We start from the raw sequence: 13763 nt of genomic DNA on the forward strand, positions 1-13763 counted from the left end.
AATCTGTGGGACACAATCATACCGGGATATAAAATATATAGAAAGGATAGAGCAGGCCGAGTGGGTGGCGGAGTGGCACTGTATGTGAAAGATAATTTAGAATCAAAGGAAATAAAAATATTAAGTGAATCAACATGTTCAATAGAATCGCTATGGATAGTAATTCCATGCTCCAATAATAAGAAATTGGCAGTAGGGATATATTACCGACCACCTGACCAGGACAACGATACTGACATTGAAATGCTGAGGGAGATTAGAGAGGCTACCAAAATAAAGAACTCTATAATAATGGGGGATTTTAATTACCCCCATATTGACTGGATACATGTCACCTCAGGAAGAGAAGCGGAGATAAAATTTCTCAATGGCTTAAATGACTGCTTCTTGGAGCCGCTGGTGCAGGAACCCACAAGGGGAGAGGCAATTCTCGATTTAGTCCTGAGTGGAGTGCAGGATCGGGTCCAGGATATAACCGTTACCGGACCGCTTGGGAATAGTGACCATAATATAATAACCTTCAATATTCCTCTGGTGGGAAGAACACCTCAGCAGTCCAGCACCCTGGCATTTAATTTCAAAAAGGGGAATTACACAAATATGAGGAGGTTAGTGAAACAGAAATTAAAAGGCACAGAGACTAGAGCCAAATCCCTGAAAGCTGCATGGAAACTTTTTAAAGACACCATAATAGAGGCCCAACTTAAATGTATACCCCAAATTTAAAAACATAGCAAGAGACCTAAAAAAGAGTCACCACGGCTTAACCACCATGTAAAAGAAGCAGTGAGGGACAAAAAGGTATCTTTTAAGAAGTGGAAGTTCAATCCTAGTGAGATAAATAGAAGAGAACAGAAACACTGTCAAATCAAGTGTAAAAATGTAATAAGAAAAGCAAAAAAAGATTTTGAGGAACAGCTAGCCAAAAACTCAAAAAGAAATAACAAAATGTTTTTTAAGTACATTAGAAGCAGGAAGCCTGCTAAAAAACCTGAGGGTCCCCTAGATCAGTGGTCGGCAAGCCGCGGCTCGCGAGCCACATGCGGCTCTTTACACACTTTAATGCGGCTCTTCTGTGTGCCGGGCGCCCGCTCCCCTCCCTCCTCTCGGGCGGCCGCCCCAAAAGTCAGGACTCTGCAGCTAGCCTCTGTCAGTGCGCGCCCTGTGTGCAGCCCCGGCGGCCGGCTCCACACAGCTCCAGTCGGGTCATGTGGTATAGGGGGGGCGTAACTTTCTGTGTAGCGCCGCGGCGGCGAGGCAGCATCCTCTCTCTGTCTGCCGCCCTCAGAAGAAGACTGTGCCTCCCAAATCAGCAGCGTGTCATCCGGTAGGGGTAGCAATGGCCTGGCCTGCCTGCCTCTGGGGACTCAATTTCTGTGACAGAAAAAGGAAGGGTTGGGGGGGAATGGAGGGGGGGAGGGGATGAATATGAACTATATGCCTCTGGAACTTGGAAATGAGAGATGTGGGCAGGGCCAGGGAGAGACAAATGAAAGGGGTGACTGATGGCCATCATGGGAGGGGGGGGATGATTATGAATTATGTACTCATATGAGAGATGTGAACTGTGAACAGGGCAAAAAGAAAGGGGTGACTGATGGCCATCATGGGAGGGGGGGGTGGTGATTATGAATTAAGTGTGCCTAACTATGGAAATGAGAGATGTGAACAGGGCAGGGTAAAAAGAAAGGCGTGATGGCCATCATGGAGGGGGGGGGGGGGAAATGTGACATGAGGGGGGAGAAATGTGACATGAGGGGGAGAAATGTGACATGAAGGGGTGAAATGTGACATGAGGGGGTGAAATGTGACACGAGGGGGTGAAATGTGACATGGAGGGGCAGAAATGTGACATGAGGGGAGAAATGTTACATGGAGGGGCAGAAATGTGACATGAGGGGAGAAATGTGACATTGTGGGATTGACATAAAAAGGGTTGATGTGAAAAGGGGGGTGTGGACATAAAATTGCGGAATATCGTAATCTAGGAGCCAGCAAAATAAGTTAGTGGCCAGGTTCTGAGGTCAATATATAACAGTACCAGTGAGGACTATTTGAGTGTGTTTTCACATACTTTTATATGTACTTTTTTAGTTGTATCTTGATTTTTATTTCATTTTATGTTGTCATTTTTTACTTTTATTCAACTTGACTGCAGAGCCAGTGCAATGTGTGCATGCCTGTTTTATTACTTTTACTTCTTGCCTACTGTTTCGGTGTATCCATCAAGGTGGAGAACCCTGCTTAAAATATCCATGATGAGCCCCACTAATTTTATAATACTATTTACACACACATAAGATGTCATATATGCGTCATCCACAGATAAATACCAGTGCGTCATCCACAGATCCCCCATAACAGTGCGTCATCCACAGATAAATAACAGTGTGTCATCCAATATTACTTCTTTTATGTGATTAAGGATGCCGGTTTGGTGTTGGTGGCTTTATTTTAAAATGAAACATTTTTATAGGTGCCCTGTTTGACATGGCTACAAAGAAAAAACAACAAAAAACGGAAGACGAAAACCGTGAATTTAAAGTGGAATGGACCGAGACTTTCGCGTTTCAGAACGTAAATAGCTTTCCGACCTGTCTTATTTGTAAAGAAAAATTGGCGCATAACAAAAAATCTAATTTGGAGAGACACTTTACAACAAAACACTTGTCCTTTAGTAATAAATATCCTGTTTGTGATGCAAGGAAGAAAGCAGTTGAGGAACTTCTGAAGAGTCAAGAAAAATCAAGCTCTGCGTTTAATCAGTGGGTGCAGTCTTCCAACTATGTTAATTTTGCAAGTTTTGCGGTTAGTCAAGAGATTGCTGAGAGAGGCAAACCATATACAGATGGCGAATACATAAAACGTTGTTTTATAAGTGCATCAGAAGAGTTATTCAGGGATTTTAAGAACAAAGAAGAAATTCTAAAAAAAATTAAAGAGTTGCCATTGTCTGCTAAAACAGTGAAGGATAGAACAGCCAAAATGTCTTCCAATATAACCAACCAACAAGTTGATGATCTTAAAGTGGTTTCAACTTTATCAATAGCAGTTGACGAGTCTTGTGACTTAAATGATACAGCTCAAGTTTCACTTTTTGTAAGATTTATGTCAGCTACAGGTCCTAAAGAAGAACTTTTAGGATTATTGCCACTGAAAGGTCAAACACGTGGAGAGGATATAGCAAATGCTGTAATTGGTTGCATTGAAAAATATCATATTCCACTTGATAAAATCGTCTCAATTGCAACAGACGGGGCAAAAAGTATGACCGGCGTAAGAAATGGATTTGTTGCTATTATGAAAGAAAAAATTAGTCACGAGATACTTACATACCATTGCATCATACATCAAGAAGCACTTTGTGCGCAGACATTTCCAGAAGAAATGTGCAAAGTTATGGAATTGGTGATTAAGATGATCAACTCCATTGTAGCTAAAGCTCTTCATCATCGCCAATTTAAAGAATTTTTAGTTGAAATGGAGAGTGAGTACGCAGATCTTCTGCTGCATAACAAGGTACGTTGGTTATCAAGAGGAAACGTTTTGAAACGTTTTGCTTCCTTAATATCAGAAATCAAAGCATTTTTCCTCGAGAAGGGTGTTCACCATCCAGAATTAACAAACGATCAGTGGATCCAAAAACTGTATTTCATGGTGGATGTTACTTCCCATCTAAATCAGCTTAATCATAAACTACAGGGGAAAGGAAACACAATTTTTTCGATGTTAGAAGAACTTATTTCGTTTGAAAACAAATTATCTGTTTTTGCTCAAGATTTTGACAGAGAAACTTTGATTCACTTTCCAAGCCTGTTGAAACATCGCCAAGAAAATAATTCTGATATTGACATTACCTATTTTAAAACAGCACTTTTAAATATGAGGGAAGCTTTTCTCAAGAGGTTTCAGGAATTCAGAAACAGCAAAGTGACGTTGGCCTTTGTTAAAAAACCTCTGGATGCCACTGTAACGGAATTAAATTTTTCTCCCTTTAATATCGACATTGGCAACTTTGAAATGCAATTGCTGGATTTAAAAAACAAAGAACTGTGGAGCTCGAAATTTGAACGTCTTTGTGCTGATTTAGAAAGATTGGAGAAAAACAAATGTGAACTTAGTTCACAGCACAAGTGGTCTGCTTTGAAAGACCTGGAGAAGGAAGATATGTTGATTTTTAACACCTGGAATAGTATTCCTGACTCATATAATCAACTAAAAAAGCTAGCGTTTGCTGTTCTTTCCTTGTTCGGGTCTACATATTTATGCGAACAATCATTTTCAAGCATGAACCTTATCAAGAGAAAATTGAGAAATCGTCTCATCGAGGAGAACCTGGAATCGTGCCTAAACTTAAAAACAACAACATACAAACCTGACTTACTCAAACTATCCAAGGAAATGCAAGGCCAATGTTCACATTAGTGGTTGTGACTTTGTCAGTCATTGTCAGGATGTAATTTTCTCTACATTTGTAAGGCAAATTTTACGGAATTTAACGTTATCGATAAATAATATCGTTCTAAAGTTTTTGTTTTATTAGTTGTGTTATTTGTATCCTCCCGACCTATGTGGATACTTGCATGCAGAATATTCTCAATAAAAACTTATTGAAACTAAAAACAGTGTACCATCCTATGTATTTTCGGGTTTAAAAATGTGGCTCTCAAAATAAATTTCAATCGTGGTTTTGGCGAGATTTGGCTCAGTTGAAAAAAAAGGTTGCCCACCACTGCCCTAGATGATCGAGCTATAAAAGGAGCAATCAAGGACGATAAAGACATTGCGAAGAAACTAAATGATTTCTTTGCTTCAGTCTTCGCAGCTGAGGACGTTGGGGAGATTCCTGAATCTGCACCGTCCTTTGTGGGTGATGAATCTGAGGAACTGTCCCGGATTGAAGTGTCTTTAGAGGAGGTTTTGGAACAAATAGAAAAACTTAATGTTAACAAATCTCCGGAACCGGATGCCATTCATCCAAGGGTTCTAAAAGAACTCAAATGGGAAATTGCTGAGCTATTATCTGTGGTTTGTAACCTATCCTTTAAATCGGCTTCCGTACCTAATGACTGGAAGGTAGCCAACATGACACCAATATTTAAAAAAGGCTCTAGAGGCGATCCTGACAATTACAGACCGGTAAGTCTAACTTCAGTACCGGGCAAATTAGTAGAAACAATAGTAAAGAATAAAATTGTGAAGCATGTAGAAGAACATAATTTGTTGGACAAAAGTCAACATGGCTTCTGTAAAGGGAAATCCTGTCTTACTAATCTGTTAGGTACGTCTACACTACAACGTTAATTCGAACTAACTTAGTTCAAATTAGTTATTTCGAACTAAGCTAATTCGAACTAACGCATCCAGACTAAAAAACTAGTTCGAATTAGCATTTTGCTAATTCGAACTAGCATGTCCACATTAAGTGGACCCTGAACCGGGCTTAAGGATGGCCAGAAGCAGTGCCGGCATCAGAGGAGGAATTAGAGTGTGGAGATGCTTTCTCAGGCTAGCCAAGGGCTGTGCTTAAAGGGTCCCGACCCCCACCTCGGACAGACAGTTCTCAGGAGTGCCCCGCTTGCAGAGCAGTCCTGGCTTGGATTGCCCCGAGTACCCACACTGGGCACATCACAGCACTCGGCCATCAGACCGGCTGCACTTGCCGCAGGCTGCCATCTGGGGAGAGGGGGCAATTGGGGGGCTGCAGGAGAGCTTCCACACCCAGAAGCCCGCAGAGCCAGCCCAGTCCTCCCCATTGGGGGCTCGTGCCCCATTCCTCCCTCACCTCCTTCCACTTACCCTTCCCTAGCCCCTCTTCTTGATGTACAAAATAAAGGACACGTGTCTTCCAAAATGGAATCTGTCTTTATTGAACAAAACTGGGGGAGACCAGGAAAAGGAGGTGGGAGAGGGGAAGAGAGAGGGTGGGAGAGGGGAGGGCAACTACACTGATGAGGGGTTTGGAACAGGTCCCATATGAAGAGAAGCTAAAGAGACTGGGACTTTTCAGCTTAGAAAAGAGGAGACGGAGGGGGGACAGGATAGAGGTCTCTAAAACCAGGAGTGGGGTGGAGAGGGTGCATACAGAAAAGTTCTTCATTAGTTCCCATAATAGAAGGACTAGAGGACACCAAAGGAAAGGAATGGGTAGCAGGCTTCAAACTAGTAACAGAAAGTTGTTCTTCACAAAGCAAAGAGTCAACCTGTGGAAGTCCTAGCTGCAGGAGGCTGTGAAGGCTAGAACTAGAACAGATTTTAAAGAGAAGTGAGATAAAGTGATGGAGGTTGGGTCCATGGAGTGGTATTAGCCAGGGGGTAGGAGTGGTGTCCCTGCCCCAAGTTTGTGGAAGACTGGAGATGGATGGCAGGAGAAAAATGGCTTGGTCATTGTTTCGGTCCATCCCCTCCAGGGTCCCTAGTGTTGACCACTGTCGGCAGACAGGCTATTGGGCTAGATGGACCTTTGGTCTGACTCAGTACGGCCATTGTGGGCTCAGGGTCGGGGGTCTCAGTGGATCACCTTGATTTTCATGCACACCTGCTCCTGGGTGGCCAGGATGGCAGCTCTCATGCCCTAGACGGCCACTTTCCTGTGCCTAGTGTGGAGATCGTGGACGAGGTCCACGATGTCCGCACTAGCCCAGGCGGGTGCCCGCCTCTTGCGGTCCCGGGCAAGCTCCCGGGAGCTGCCAGCCTGGTCCCGGGAAGAAGGGGAGGGCTGGGGGGCATCGGGTGGGTGGCTTGATCTGTGCCAGGTGCAGGGTCTGCTAGCTGGGTGCTGGCAGGCTTGCACCTGGCATGGGCACCGTAGCCAGCCCGTACCCCTTTAAGGGGGCCGGGGCCAGGAGGGGGGCAGACGAGTTTCCCTGGTTTTGGCCAGAGTGGCCACCAGGGAAACATGGGGAGGGCTAGCCTCCCACTAGTTCGAATTAAGGGGCTACACACCCCTTAATTTGAACTAGCTAGTTCGAGCTAGGCTTAATCCTCGTAAAATGAGGGTTTCCTAGTTCGAACTAAGCGCTCCGCTAGTTCAATTTAAATTCGAACTAACGGAGCGCTAGTGTAGCGCCTATGAAAGTTAGTTTAAACTAACGTCCGTTAGTTCGAACTAACTTTGTAGTGTAGTCATACCCTTAGAGTTCTTTGAAGGGGTTAACAAACAGGCGGACAAGGGGGATCCAGTAGATATAGTATACTTGGATTTTCAGAAAGCCTTTGACAAGGTCCCTCACCAAAGGCTCTTGTGTAAATTACATGGCCATGGGATAAGAGGGAAGGTCCTTTCTTGGATTGCGAAGTGGTTAAAAGACAGGAAACAAAGAGTAGGAATAAATGGTAAATTTTCAGATTGGAGAGGGGTAACTAGTAGTGTACCCCAAGGGTCAGTCCTGGGACCAATCCTTTTCAACTTATTCATAAATGATCTGGAGAAAGGGGTAAGTAGTGAGGTAGTAAAGTTTGCAGATGATACAAAACTGTTTAGGATAGTCAAGACAGAAGCAGACTGTGAGGGACTCCAAGAAGATCTCACCAAACTGAGTGATTGGGCAACAAAATGGCAAATGAAATTTAATGTGGCTAAGTGTAAAGTAATGCACATCGGGAAAAACAACCCCAACTATACGTACAGTATGATGGGGGCTAATTTGGCTATGACAAATCAGGAAAGAGATCTTGGAGTTATCGTGGACAGTTCTCTGAAAACTTCCACGCAGTGTGCAGTGGCGGTCAAAAAGGCAAATAGGATGCTAGGAATTATTAGGAAAGGGATAGAAAATAAGACCCAGAATATCTTACTGCCCCTGTATAAAACTATGGTACGCCCACATCTTGAATACTGTGCACAAATGTGGTCTCCTCACCTCAAAAAAGATATTTTGGCCTTGGAAAGGGTTCAGAAAAGGGCAACTAAAATGATTAGGTGTTTGGAATGGGTCCCATATGAGGAGAGATTAAAGCGACTGGGACTTTTCAGTTTAGAAAAGAGGAGACTGAGGGGGGATATGATAGAGGTCTATAAAATCATGAGTGGTGTGGAGAGGGCCGATAAAGAAAAGTTATTTATTAGTTCCCTAAATAGAAGAACTAGAGGACACCAAATGAAATTAATGGGTAGCAGGTTTAAAACTAATAAAAGAAAGTTCTTCTTCACACAGCATGTAGTCAACCTGTGGAACTCCTTGCCAGAGGAGGCTGTGAAGGCTAGGACTATAATAGAGTTTAAAGAGAAGCTAGATAATTTCATGGAGGTTAGGTCCATAAAAGGCTATTAGCCAGGGGATAAAATGGTGTGCTTGGCCTCTATCTGTCAGAGGCTGGAGAAGGATGGCAGGAGACAAATCGCTTGATCATTGTCTTCGGTCCACCCTCTCTGGGGCACCTGGTGCTGGCCACTGTCAGTAGACAGGATACTGGGCTAGATGGACCTTTGGTCTGACCCAGTATGGCCATTCTTATGTTCTTATGTTCAGTATTTCAGCAAGCCCCAGACTCATCTCCGAAATTTCTGCTCCTGTGAATTTTGAGTCTAGCCTGAGCTAAAGTTAACAGGGGCTGTTTAGTGAGCAAGGTTAAATACGGAGATTATAAAACTGTCCAGTTGACAAAAGGAAATGACAGTGATGCATTTCAGCAGTGTAAGCCAATCATGCATACATTCATTGGTAAGGTATTCTACCTAGAACTGATGAAAGGAAAGGGTTCTGAAAAATAAAAGGGAACACAGAAGATGAAGGTGTCATGCCTTTCATTAGAACACCTGAGTATGTTAAATCAGAATTCTCTGTGGGTTGAGAAAATGAGTGATTGTTACATCTACACTGGCCCCTTCTTCGGAAGGGGCATGCTAATTTCCAACTTCAGAATAGGGAAATCCGCGGGGGATTTAAATATCCCCCGCGGGATTTAAATAAACATGGCCGCCGCTTTTTTTCCGGCTGGGGGAAAAGCCGGAAAAGAGCGTCTAGACTGGTGCGATCCTCCGGAATAAAGCCCTTTTCCGGAGGATCTCTTATTCCTACTTGCAAGGAAATCTCTGACAAAATTAAGGTCCAAATGCTGCAGTCATGTCAATAGTGGGTAAATTATACATTGGGACAAATCATTGCTCTTGATATGTAAAGCTGCCAACTTGTGCAGGCTGGAATTCTAAGACCAACTTCTGATTACTTGTTTTATACAGAATTTAAATATTTAACTCTGGATTGTATTTCCATATAATAACATCCAAAAATGTAGCTCAATCAGCTCTCTACCAGCAAATTCAGAGTGTGGCTATGGAGCTGCTTCTGAAGCTGTTCTCTGGCCGGCTTGATTCTGAAAAATCTTGTTATTGTTCACGAAAAATATCCTCAGTAGATCACCATCTAGCTATTTAATCTGAGATTTTAATTACCCCCGATATAGGTTCACTTTGCCAGTAGGTCTAGTGTTACTTTCTCCTGATGGATGATCCTGATTCTATTTAAACCTACCAAATCAATGGACAAAAGTTTGACTTACTTTTCTCAAAGATTAATGAATGGTGTAACAGAACCATTCATTGTTTTTAAAGTTTTTTTTAGAAGAAACTGTAGGCAGTATAAAAATAAACAAGTTGAGGTGTTTAAAGAACAAGGTAAATCAGAACTGACTTTCAGAAATGTACAACTCTTTTGCATAGCAAAATCTTTGCTTTGAATACCTGTAACCTAAAAGCCCTAGAAAATAAACTGAAAATTTCCAGCCTTATTGTATAGAGCACATTTTGAGTATAGCATTTGTGTTTCCATTTTGTATTGAAAAGGGTTGTTGCTTGCCTACAAGTTTGGGATCTTTAGTATAAGGCCAAGGAGTAGAAATATGGAAAGGTCCTTGATGCTGCTTGGCTTAATCGGAAAGGTAAGCATAGAACTCCTGTCTCCCCATAAGGGGTAATCTAAGGGGAAGGACACATGATCATCCCATGTGTGTCTTCCCCCTTCCCTATTTCCAGCCTGGGGCCCTCATGCTCTCCACCTCCCATGTTACTTGCAGGTAAGGAGGAGGCACTGTCCTTCTGCTGTGCTACGTCCCCCTCTCAGCATGTTCAGCTGTTCTCACCTGCAGTGCATCAGTTGCCTGAGTGAAAAACCTCACTGGGGAGGGGTGGTGGCCCACTCCCTTCCCAAGCTCGGCTGTTGGGGACAGGGGCCATACATGCTAGGGAGAAGGGAGGACTCTAGCTCACGCAGCTGCTGTCCCAAGTAGCTGGGCTTAGGCAGAGGGGTGGCCCACTGTCTCTCCCCAGCCAGGCTTCTTTCAGGCAGCTGCTGCACTGAACAGAGCAGCATTACAGTGGCAGCAGGCATGAGAAGTGGTTCTCATCCCACCCCTTTCAATCCCTGCCCAGGTCAGCTGCTGGGAGGGAGCACTAGACCCTACATGTCCCCCCACATGTCTCCTCTGGAGATCAGTGAAAATTCTTACACATTTTCTCCCCTGACTTCTTATAACATTTTCCAAATAAGTAAACTGACACACAGAAATTTAATTAATCAATGGAGGAAGGAAAAGCAGGTGCCTGATTCTTTGACTCATTGACTTTATGCATCTTAATTCCATTGGGCTTGAGTCTCATTTACAGGATAGCTCATCTACCCCACTCCCACTCCCCCTGTGATACATTAAAAAAATTAAAATCTGGCCCCTTTGTCATCAGAAGCATTATTGTTGATCTTCATTTGTCCATTGATTAGATGCATTAGTCCCAGCGACTCCTTTCTGTCTTATTGATATTGGATCTTATTCAGATCTTACACTTGTATAAATCATGAGTTCCTCTATTTAAGTAAAGTAAGTTATACTGGTGCAAAATGCATGTAAGAGGTATCAAAAGGAGGCCCAATATCTGACAGATATTTGCTATGTGGTCATAGACTGACACCAAGCTTCCTTACAATCCTTTGAATATATTAGTGATAGACTTTAAAGCTGGCATTGGTCCATTTTCCTCTGCATCCAAGTTCTAGACAATTTTTCACACAATTAGTGATAAGATCAACATGGAATATACCAAGTCTTGAAGTTTTGTTTCATTGTATTAGAAAATAAGGGTTCAGAATTTCACTTTCTGGGGTCAGTTTCTTTGTCTTTCAAAACATAAGATCCTTTCCCTTTCCAATTTCTATTTTGGAGCGGGGGAGGATGGGGGGTGCGGGGAGTGTTACACCACTTACTTGTATGTTCAAGAAGAATGAATATCCCATAATGCCACGATCAAATTATCCTCAGGCAATTCCAACTGCTTACATTTTGAGATGACTGTTTTAACTAAAAGTAATGCTTTTTTCATTTTAATTGCTCCCTGATGTGTCCATCACACTACCCTTTAGGTTGTCATGGTTTTTGACACAATAAAAGTAATGGGACATAAAAGCTTAAGTTTAAAGGATACTTAAAAAGATAATTGCTGTATCAATCTAAAAATAGGAATCCACAAAGGAAGGTACTAACTGAAGCAATTCATGAAAAACCCACACTATTGCTCATGGGTGTGATGGATAGATATACTATCTCTCTCTTACAGGTGGGTCAGCTTCAGCTGGTATATATCAGCATAATTCCATCGATTTTGTTGGATAATGGAGCTATGTTGATTTACACAAACCTAGGCTTTGTTCCTTTAGATTTAACAAAAACAAAATCAGGTGTGAATATTATCCAATTCTTTGCTGGGCCTGCTTATTCATGTATCAATGTGGATTTGATGCAACAGATCCATCAACATTAAGGGAATTCTAAATTATTATTATTAACTATTAGAATTACCATAGCACTCAAGAGTCCTCATCATGGCTCAATACCTCATTGTGCCAAGTACTGTTTAAAAAATGTTACCTGTCCCAAAGAGCTAGATAACTAAGTGAAGAGTAAGGTTGGAAATGTAAGCACTTAAGAGCTGAGAAATGCCAAAGTTATGATACAACCATAATTCAGTCCTCTTATTTGTCATGCACTATAATTCATCCTTAAGTATATGATCTCACAATTAGTCCTGCAAACTTTTGTCTGACCTAGTGCTCTGGATGGATTGAGTGCAATAAATGAGTCACACTGCCCAACCTGGACACTGGATGAATCTGAGGTCTAGAGAATGTCCCTCATTGCTGTCCCTCCTGTGCACTGAGGCCCTAACTCCCCTTTAGTTATACCAATCTGAAAGACTTCAACTGCCAACAGAGCTTGGCTCAAAACAGACCTTTTGCTTCAGTAACTGTGCCCTCTCCACTTTGTGCACAAGGGTGATGCAAATGTAAGAGTCTGGGATCATCTAATTAGGACTTTAACATAACGCATACGCACAAGGTAGAAACAAGGTAGCGGGGGCGACTTCACCTGGGGCATTATCAGACCTTTCATGGCTTACTGATCTCTTAACTTATTAACTGCAACATTTTTCATACGAAAAACAACACTAAATATCACAGAAATCCCACAATATGGAACTACTTGCTAGACAGCACCAGAAGTCTCTGTCTCAATCTTAATAGATTATAGGTCAGGAGGGACCACAATTTTTCTTAAGGCTGAGAAGGTAGAGGTGTGGGCAGGAAGTCCGACAATGGCCATAGTGTAACAAGTGTCTGGAAAGTGAAGCTAGACAAACTCAGACTGGAAATGATGGGTATGTTTTTAACAGTGAGGGCAATTAACCATTGGAACAACTTATCAAGAGTAGTAGTGAATTCTCTATCTCTGATGATTTTATAAATCAAAATTGAATGCATTTTTCTGAAGGATATGTTTTGGTTCAAACAGGGATTGATTAGAGAAGTCACATGGCTTGTTTTATACAGTAGGTCAGGATAGTTGATTGCAATGCTCCATATTGGCCTTAGAATCTATGCATTACACAGCATTGTAAATATGGCTTGGGCAAGTATATAACTAGCAATGATTGATATTTTGATATATAAAATACATATATACTGTGTAAATTCCATCTCCCATGCTGGTACTCAGCTTAATTTCAATTTCTACATACTTTTTAGGCTTTTTATTATTCAAGACACATTGTGGTCACTGACAACTAGAAAATTGTTATTGATCCTGCATGAGTTAGCTTTGCTGTATTCCAATGATATAGTCCAATTTTATACCTGTCTCTAATAGATTTACTAATTGTATACTTCAGTTAAGATGGAAATTGATATTTCTAGTTATATCAGTTCCAATTTCAAAATGAAATTCTTCCAGGTGGTTCTATCATGCTCATAAATCAATGACAAATGACTTTGCTCCTTATCTCTCTTTTTACCAGCTCCTCATTTCAAAGCAGGCCCTTTTTAAAGCAATCTAGCTACTTCTGAGCAGAAGCAAAAACTGGTCTCTGATTAGTAGCCACAAAATATAAACAAAACACAAAAGCTTTTTGAAAAAAGAAAAATTAGGGATACACTAGGGTCAACCTTAAATGACAGTCAGCATATATCCTATTACCATAAATACATGCTGTCATACAATCCGGCTTTTATTGTCAAGGAACAGCGATTAAGTATTGTAATGAATGATGTACAGTTAGTTGATACATATCTTAACTGTTAGAACTTGAAGGTATGAAAAGAATATACTTAGATATCAAAATTAAGATAAGAAATAATGCATAAAAGAACTCAACAATCCACGAGTCAGAGTTAAGGTTACTGTGCTTGAATATGCATTTCTTTGTATTTAATAAATATTAACTTATAATTTAATAAATATTAACTTATATCATGTAGCCAGCATAGAATTTACACCATTCG

General features: G+C 41.6%; 1 protein-coding gene across 1 annotated transcript; it reads left to right on the top strand.

Moving 5' to 3' along the window:
* Positions 1–2490: 2490 nt before the first annotated feature.
* Positions 2491–4425, top strand: LOC142826963 (general transcription factor II-I repeat domain-containing protein 2A-like). The gene has a single exon (XM_075920228.1). It carries the CDS (start codon positions 2491–2493, stop codon positions 4423–4425), a length of 1935 nt encoding a protein of 644 aa, XP_075776343.1.
* The last annotated feature ends 9338 nt before the right edge of the window (positions 4426–13763 follow it).

Source organism: Pelodiscus sinensis, chromosome 1, assembly GCF_049634645.1.
Source record: "Pelodiscus sinensis isolate JC-2024 chromosome 1, ASM4963464v1, whole genome shotgun sequence".
Taxonomy (NCBI): Eukaryota; Metazoa; Chordata; order Testudines; family Trionychidae; genus Pelodiscus; species Pelodiscus sinensis.

Excerpts from the sequence above, each read along its gene's own strand:
- LOC142826963 (XM_075920228.1), top strand. The coding sequence starts at position 2,491 with ATGGCTACAAAGAAAAAACAACAAAAAACGGAAGACGAAAACCGTGAA.